This window comes from Schistocerca americana, chromosome 2, assembly GCF_021461395.2.
Source record: "Schistocerca americana isolate TAMUIC-IGC-003095 chromosome 2, iqSchAmer2.1, whole genome shotgun sequence".
Lineage (NCBI taxonomy): Eukaryota > Metazoa > Arthropoda > Insecta > Orthoptera > Acrididae > Schistocerca > Schistocerca americana.
Window position 1 is genome coordinate 326,896,706 of NC_060120.1, and position 9,059 is coordinate 326,905,764.

The 9,059-nt window shown below is 39.3% G+C and overlaps 1 protein-coding gene across 2 annotated transcripts in view; it reads left to right on the plus strand.

Moving 5' to 3' along the window:
- The window catches only part of LOC124595477 (targeting protein for Xklp2-like), a 127,050-nt gene extending 120,947 nt beyond the window's left edge, over positions 1 to 6,103 (plus strand). For both annotated transcript variants that reach the window (XM_047134235.1, XM_047134236.1), the window contains exon 11: positions 5,479 to 6,103. In XM_047134235.1, coding sequence (XP_046990191.1) covers positions 5,479 to 5,652 — 174 coding nt within the window. In that variant the 3' untranslated portion in view covers positions 5,653 to 6,103. The remainder of the gene's footprint in view (positions 1 to 5,478) is intronic.
- Positions 6,104 to 9,059: the final 2,956 nt, after the last annotated feature.

Consider the following 9,059-nt stretch of genomic DNA (forward strand, 5'->3'; position numbering starts at 1 on the left):
TAACACCAATGTGTTGATGGCTGATGATCACGTCGGCTTCGTGTATGTCCATGGAGGACATATTAAACAACATTCCTTGCCCGATGGCTGCAGTGTTTTCACTGCTGAGCTGGTGGTCATATCTCATGCTCTTGAGCACACCCGTTCGTGCCCTGGGGAGTCGTTTCTTCTGTGTACTGACTCCTTGAGCAGCCAACAAGCTATCAACCAGTGCTACCCTCGTCATCCTTTAGTAGAAATCATCCAGGAGTTCATCTATGCCCTGGAATGGTCCATTTTTCAGGGGTGTTTGTTTGTTTGTCTGGATCCCAGGTCATGTCGGAATCCCAGTCAGCGAACTTGCCAACAGGCTGGCCAAACCAGCTACGTGGAAACTGCTTCTCTGCAACTGACCTGCGTTCAGTACTACAATGCAAGGTTTTGTGGCTTTGGGAGATAGAGTGGCGTAACCTCAGTACACACAACAAACTGCGTGCCATTAAGGAGACTATGAATGTGTAGAAGATCGCCACACAGGCCTCTCGCAAGGACTCTGTGGTTCTCTGTCAGCTCCGCATTGGCCACGATTGGGTGACACCTGGCTGACAGTGGCCCATATTTTGGTGAGCTGTCATTCTTTGGCTGCTCTGCACCAGACTTTTCAGTTACCGGACTCTTTGCCATCGCCTCATTGGCTAATTTAGTTTTCCGTTTTATATGTGACCGTAGGTTTTATCGTTCCATATCAGTTTTCGCGCATGTCCTTTGTCCCTTTGTGTTTTCCACTTCTTGTAGGGTCGATGTTTTAATATGTTGCAGACTGGCTGGCGTTTCATTTCTATTCTCTGGTCGGTCAGCCACAGTCGCATTCTGTGCTCTTACTTGAGCGTCAACCATTGCCTGGAAACTGTATTGACATAAGTGGCACTAGCCTCGCCTGATGTGTGTCAAAAATGCTCTATTTTAGAAAATGCTGTATTTCTTTATTCTACTCACTTGTCCAAAAAGCCCTGAATATTTTCTGCCTTACTTTTTACACGCACTAAAAAAAGTTTTTCATCACCCTGGTTCCCAGAACTCCTGAAGATAGACGTTGATTGTTGTAGATATTGTATCACATACACAGTCCCTTTGACTGTTCAGAGATGTCACTAAACTTGCACAAAGATGTAAACAACCATGCATGAGCAGCGCCTAATAGACGGAGGTGGTCCATCAGCCGATTAGTTCCCATCGTTCCACGAGGAAGGGGGTACACGGCTCGTGTTGTCTGTAGTTCAACCATGCCTAGACAGTCAATATTGCAGTTCAATAGCATCCGCATTGTTACTTCGTGTCACAAAGGGCTCTCAACAAGTGAAGTATCCAGGCATCTTGGAATGAACTAAAGCGATGTTTTTCGGATATGGAGGAGATACAGGAACTGTTGATGACATGGCTTGCTCAAGCGGCCCAATGGCTACTACTGCAGTGGTTGACAGTTACTTACGGATTATGGCTCTGAGGAACCCTGACAGCAATGCCACCATGTTGAATAATGCTTTTTGTGCAGCCACAGGACATCGTGTCAAGACACAAACTGTGCGCAATAAGCTGCATGATGCGCAACTTCATTCCCAACGTTCATGGCAAGGTCCATCTTTGCTACCACAACACCATACAGTGTAGCACAGATGGGCCCAACAACATGCCGAATGGACTACTCAGGATTTGGCATCACATTCTCTTCACCAATGAGTGTCGCATTTGCCTTCAACCAGACAATTGTCGGAGATGTGTTTGCATGCAATCCGGTCAGGCCGAACGGCTTAGACACATTGTCCAGCGAGTGCAGCTAGGTGGAGGCTCCCTGCTGTTTTGCGGTGGCATTATGTGGGGCCAACGTACGCTCCTGGTGGTCATGGAGGGTGCCATAATGGCTGTACAATACATGAATGAATGTAATCCTCCGACCGATAGTGCAACCATATTGGCAGCACATTGATAAGGCATTTGTCTTCATGAAAGACAATTCACAGCCCCATTTTGTACATCTTGTGAATGACTTCCTCCAGGATAATGACATTGCTCAACTAGAGTGGCCAGCATGATCTCCAGACATGAACTCTATCAAACATGCCTGGGATATATTGAAAAGGACTGTGGGATCTATGCCAAATTGCCATTGAGGAGTGGGCAATCTGGACCAACAGTGCCTTGATGAACTGGTGGATAGTATCCCACGACGACGAATAGAAGCATGCATCAGTGCAAGAGGATGTGCTACTGGGTATTAGAGGTATCTACAATCTGGACTACCACCTCTGAAGGTCTCTCTATATGGTGGTACAACATGCAATTTATATGGTGGTACAACATGCAATGTGTGATTTTCGTGAGCAGAAAAAGGGCAGAAATGATGTTTATGTTTATCTCTATTCCTATTTTCTGTACAGGTTCCGGATCTCTCGGACCTGAGGTGATGCAAAACTTTTTTTGATGTGTATATAATATTAACTCTTTAATCAGTGCTGAATGCTTCTCACAATGCACAAATAACAGTATGATTGTCCATATTAGAAAGTAAAAGAAAAGAACAAGTAGCAGTCCACAGTGGCATACATTCATAATTCATTTACAGTAAAAAATGAAGAGGAACAAAAAATTTTATGTAGTACTTATTTCTTACAACTTAAATAATGAATGAAAGGCTGTTTTAAACTTGTTTGTCTAACTTTATAATTATATATGAAAACAAAGATGAGGTGACTTACCGAACAAAAGCGCTGGCAGGTCGATAGACACACAAACAAACACAAACATACACACAAAATTCAAGCTTTCGCAACAAACTGTTGCCTCATCAGGAAAGAGGGAAGGAGAGGGGAAGACGAAAGGAAGTTGGTTTTAAGGGAGAGGGTAAGGAGTCATTCCAATCCCGGGAGCGGAAAGACTTACCTTAGGGGGAAAAAAGGACAGGTATACACTCGCACACACGCACATATCCATCCACACATACAGACACAAGCAGACATATTTAAAGACAAAGAGTTTGGGCAGAGATGTCAGTCGAGGCAGAAGTGTAGAGGCAAAGAAGTTGTTGAAAGACAGGTGAGGTATGAGTGGCGGCAAGTGTCTGTATGTGTGGATGGATATGTGCGTGTGTGCGAGTGTATACCTGTCCTTTTTTCCCCCTAAGGTAAGTCTTTCCGCTCCCGGGATTGGAATGACTCCTTACCCTCTCCCTTAAAACCCACTTCCTTTCGTCTTCCCCTCTCCTTCCCTCTTTCCTGATGAGGCAACAGTTTGTTGCGAAAGCTTGAATTTTGTGTGTATGTTTGTGTTTGTTTGTGTGTCTATCGACCTGCCAGCGCTTTTGTTCGGTAAGTCACCTCATCTTTGTTTTTATATATAATTTTTCCCACGTGGAATGTTTCCTTCCATTATATTAACTTTATAATTATTTTCTTTGCTGAGTATACCTAAAAAACTAAACAGAATAATAAAAATTATTTTATGTTTGTTTAACTCAAAGCTAACTAACACATTGCTAATCACCTCGCTACACTTACGAAGTATTAATGCCTGAGCACTGTCTAAAAAATTGATTGTGGAGGTTTGACATAAGGTTGGGTAAATCCATGCATTTACAAAATTCCCCATTTCATTGTCATTGTTGTTGTTTATATGTGGCTGGTATTTGTGAGAACTTCATCTCTCAAGAAATGGCTTTAATTGAGCTGAACACTTCAAATTTGCTGTGGTGGAAACCATATAGTCCATAAATCAAACCTCCATTTGTGTAGGAGCCTCGCCTGAACCAAATATGGAAGAAACAGAAGAAAGAGGAGAAGAAAAAAAACTACATGCCAATAACATGATTTCATTGGGTACAGAATCTTTGTGGATTACGGAGACTTGTTTTCGAAAGTGTGTCCAATTTACTTACGTCTTCAAGAGACTCCACTCTGACACTGATGCGCATATACAGCTTGTTCTAGCTTCCACAGAAAGTGAGGAGTTGGTTACTGCAGTTCCATTATATAAGTCATTGACTTAGATCCCTTGCATATACCCTGATTCAACAATTTGTTCCATGTATGGGAAAAGTCATGTCCTTTTCCCTTACCACTGCACAGCACAGACAGCTGAGGCTCTCCACAGCTGAGGCTCTCCACAGCTGAGGCTCTCCACAGCTGAGGCTCTCCACAGCTGAGGCTCTCCACAGCTGAGGCTCTCCACAGCTGAGGCTCTCCACAGCTGAGGCTCTCCACAGCTGAGGCTCTCCACAGCTGAGGCTCTCCACAGCTGAGGCTCTCCACAGCTGTGATCTCCACATCCCATTAATCCATTCCTCCTCTGTGGGGATTTGTTATTAGTTATAGATGTTAATTATTGCAAACAGCAACCTCAGTCTGCCCATGGATCTGCCAAAAGCAGGTGACATTTTTAACTCCAGATATGACAAACAGAAACACACAAGTATGTTGGAAGCTGATAACACAATGACCATTATAAATCACGACAGTGATGTCACAGAAACAAAATGTAAAGAAATACTTTGAACCAGAACAGCTGTAGCCAAGAAGGAGGAGAACAACGAGGAGGAGGACGCCAATACCATGATAACTCGAGCTCACAGGAATCTGCAAAGAGAAAGTTATGAAAAGACAAACTTCACGTGTAAATGCAATTAAACAAGGAAACAACACTTTGTATCAGTTTTATATATCTGTGTATCTTTCAACGAAAGGCATGCCAAAAGTCTACCTTGTAAAGTATTTCAGATTGTGTCCAAAACAGAATGGGAATCTGCATTTTCACATCTCTGTCTACTGTGGAATGTTATTGTACTGATATACATTTGGACAAACTGCGCCACATTCACGATAAAATCTCTCAGATGTACATAGTTCCTTGAATTTACAGATGACATTTGTTTCTTGTAATTATAATAAATATTCATCACATTCCTTAAACACTACTAATTTTTCTTTAGAGAATATGGGGTCTCACAAGTCCTCTATCACTGTGTGAATCTCTTTGGAAAGTTGGAAATATTCCCTGAATAGTTTATCAGGAAGTTCTGTAGACAACACACATTCATCACATTTTGTTCTCTTGCTTGTACTTACTGCTCTTACATGCAGTATATGCATTAAAAAAATAATTTAAAAAATTGAGTACAGAATCACTCTGGGTCTTAATCTAATTATATCGAAAAGTTTGCAGTGGGCATGCAGAATATGCTATGCTGCAAGAGCCCTACACATTGAGCTGCAGAGGTTCTGCTGTGTATCTGCTCTCTCTGCTGGTGCAGTGTGTGGCAGGACTAAAGGTAGTGCAGTTGTCTGAGCGGTTACATCTATGTGCCATCTATCAGTTAACTGTTTGGTTTCTTTTAACTAGATATAGAGCTGATTATATTAAATCATGTTTTTCCAAATGAAAGAAATGTCAGAGTTTCTGCTTTGTGGTAATAATTTTCATTGTTGGTTACTGATGGTTTTGTCTTTTCAGTTAAAAGAGGAGCAGGAAAGAGAGGAAGAGGAAGAAAGAGCAAGGCTACGCAGGGAGGCCATACATAAGGCCCAACCCATTCCCAAATATGCCCCCATTGTAGTTACAAAATCTACAAAAGAACTGACTATACCAGAATCGCCATTTTCGAGAACTAAGACAAATAAACAGTGACTAAGGTTTTTCGACTTGACAGTGCTGCTGTACATTTGTATTTATTATTTTTTGACATGGTTTAGAACTATTTATTAATAATTTTAAAGATACATTTACTGAAGTTTGTTTTATAGTGAAATGTCACTGGTTATCTGTGGTATCTGTATGATTAGAATCTCTCTTTCACATTTGTTAGGGAATGTAAAGATATCAAATCATGGAAGACTTTATAATCATTGTTATAGCTTCATGACAAAAAAATCTCATGTGGTATGTACTTTATAGTCATTCTAGATGACCACGTGTGCATTCAACATGAGTTTTTTTAAGAGCTAAGACAAGGAAACAGACTAAGATTTTGACTTCACAGCATAATGTTATATTTGTATTACTTTTATTTTTGACATGTTTCAATGCATTTCTTAAATATTTGTAAAACCACATGTAATAAAGTTTATTTTATATTGAAGTGTCAGTGGTTATCCTATTTGGGTGTTCATAATGTATATATTTCTAATTTTTTAGGGAAACCTGTGTAAAAGTATCCACCACAAATGATTACTGCATTGTTATGGTTGTAGCTTCATGACTAAAAAGCTCATGTTGTATGTTGAGGCTAATCATATGGAAGTTACCATTTTTAGCCAAACATTACTTAGCATTTTGTATGAGCTTCAGTAAGTTGAATTTCTTAAAAACAAAAAACCACACACACACACACACACACACACACACACACACACACACACACACACACACACACACGGAGGGACGGACGCACTGGTTTCATTTTATATTTAATAATTTTTTAATGACACTGTTATTTCAAGTATTCCACAGTTTCAGTAGTGAGAGTTTGTGTTTTGAGGTGTGGAAGGCTTGACTGCCTGTTCAACTGAATAGATTCTTGGCTACTGGAAATGTATCTGTATTCTCACAAGTACAGATCTCTCTGTGGTACAGATGGGCTTTTAGATAACATCAACATACAATTTAGAAGGTTCAACAGTGTAAAATTACATCTTGCCAAGTGATGACACTAATGATTGATTACCTGATTTTAACCAAAAAATTGCCACAGCTGAACCGATGTTACATTTATACTGGCATCCACTTTGCAAGAAGTGAAGACTTTGTTTCGTGCAGTTTGAATTGTAAAATTGTTCCCAGGACAGTCTTTGAAACTGTATTTCAGCATTATGATCCCATTAACTGCCTGGGGCAAGAAGCCGTTTCCTTTAGACCACTGAAATGTTGTTAAAGCAGAAAACCCTTTCGATGTTTGCATTGCAGCTTGGCCTGAAAAACTAGAATTGGCAAATTTTCAAAAGTTCTGACAGTTTCAGCACATGTAGTTGATGTAATTTCTCCCCCTCTCCCCTGTCTCCATCCCCCCAACCCTGCAGTTTAAAATCAATACTAACACTCTTGGATTGCACATATTTTATTCACAGAAAGACATTGTCAAAATCTTTGTATTATTATTATTATTATCTTCACTTTCTCAGACGTTAAGTCCGGTTAAAAATGGAGTGACGCGGACCTTGATCAAGCGTCACTTCCTTTTAACTGTACGGTATGTGTTATATTGCATTTAGGAACTTTCGGGTAATTGAACATGTATCAATAATTACGGATTTCTGTAGTTGTATATATATGTTTGGATGTAGCTGTATTGCATTGATGTACTGGTGGATATTGTGTGGTATGACTCCTGTAGTTGATAGTATAATTGGTATGATGTCAACTTTATCCTGATGCCACATGTCTTTGACTTCCTCAGCCAGTTGGATGTAATTTTCAATTTTTTCTCCTGTTTTCTTTTGTATATTTGTTGTATTGGGTATGGATATTTCGATTAGTTGTGTTAATTTCTTCTTTTTATTGGTGAGTATGATGTCAGGTTTGTTATGTGGCGTTGTTTTATCTGTTATAATGGTTCTGTTCCAGTATAATTTGTATTCATCATTCTCCAGTATATTTTGTGGTGTATACTTGTATGTAGGAACGTGTTGTTTTAAAAGTTTATGTTGTAAGGCAAGCTGTTGATGTATTATTTTTGCGACATTGTCATGTCTTCTGGGGTATTCTGTATTTGCTAGTATTGTACATCCGCTTGTGATGTGATCTACTGTTTCTATTTGTTGTTTACAAAGTCTGCATTTATCCGTTGTGGTATTGGGATCTTTAATAATGTGCTTGCTGTAATACCTGGTGTTTATTGTTTGATCCTGTATTGCAATCACGAATCCTTCTGTCTCACTGTATATATTGCCTTTTCTTAGCCATGTGTTGGATGCGTCTTGATCGATGTGTGGCTGTGTTAGATGATACGGGTGCTTGCCATGAAGTGTTTTCTTTTTCCAATTTACTTTCTTCGTATCTGTTGATGTTATGTGATCTAAAGGGTTGTAGAAGTGGTTATGAAATTGCAGTGGTGTAGCCGATGTATTTATATGAGTGATTGCCTTGTGTATTTTGCTTGTTTCTGCTCGTTCTAGAAAGAATTTCCTTAAATTGTCTACCTGTCCATAATATAGGTTTTTTATGTCGATAAATCCCCTTCCTCCTTCCTTTCTGCTTAATGTGACTCTTTCTGTTGCTGAATGTATGTGATGTATTCTATATTTGTGGCATTGTGATCGTGTAAGTGTATTGAGTGCTTCTAGGTCTGTGTTACTCCATTTCACTACTCCAAATGAGTAGGTCAATATTGGTATGGCATAAGTATTTATAGCTTTTGTCTTGTTTCTTGCTGTCAATTCTGTTTTCAGTATTTTTGTTAGTCTTTGTCTATATTTTTCTTTTAGTTCTTCTTTAATATTTGTATTATCTATTCCTATTTTTTGTCTGTATCCTAGATATTTATAGGCATCCATTTTTTCCATCGCTTCTATGCAGTCACTGTGGTTATCCAATATGTAATCCTCTTGTTTAGTGTGTTTTCCCTTTACTATGCTATTTTTCTTACATTTGTCTGTTCCAAAAGCCATACTTATATCATTGCTGAATCCTTCTGTTATCTTTAGTAATTGGTTGAGTTGTTGATTTGTTGCTGCCAGTAGTTTTAGATCATCCATGTATAGCAAATGTGTGATTTTGTGTGGGTATGTTCCAGTAATATTGTATCCATAATTTGTATTATTTAGCATGTTGGATAGTGGGTTCAGAGCAAGGCAGAACCAGAAAGGACTTAATGAGTCTCCTTGGTATATTCCACGCTTAATCTGTATTGGCTGTGATGTGATATTATTTGAATTTGTTTGGATATTAAGTGTGGTTTTCCAATTTTTCATTTCTATGTGTAGGAACTGTATCAATTTACGATCTACTTTGTATATTTCCAATATTTGTAGTAACCATGAGTGGGGTACACTATCAAAAGCTTTTTGGTAATCAATGTATGCGTAGTGTAGCGACCTTTG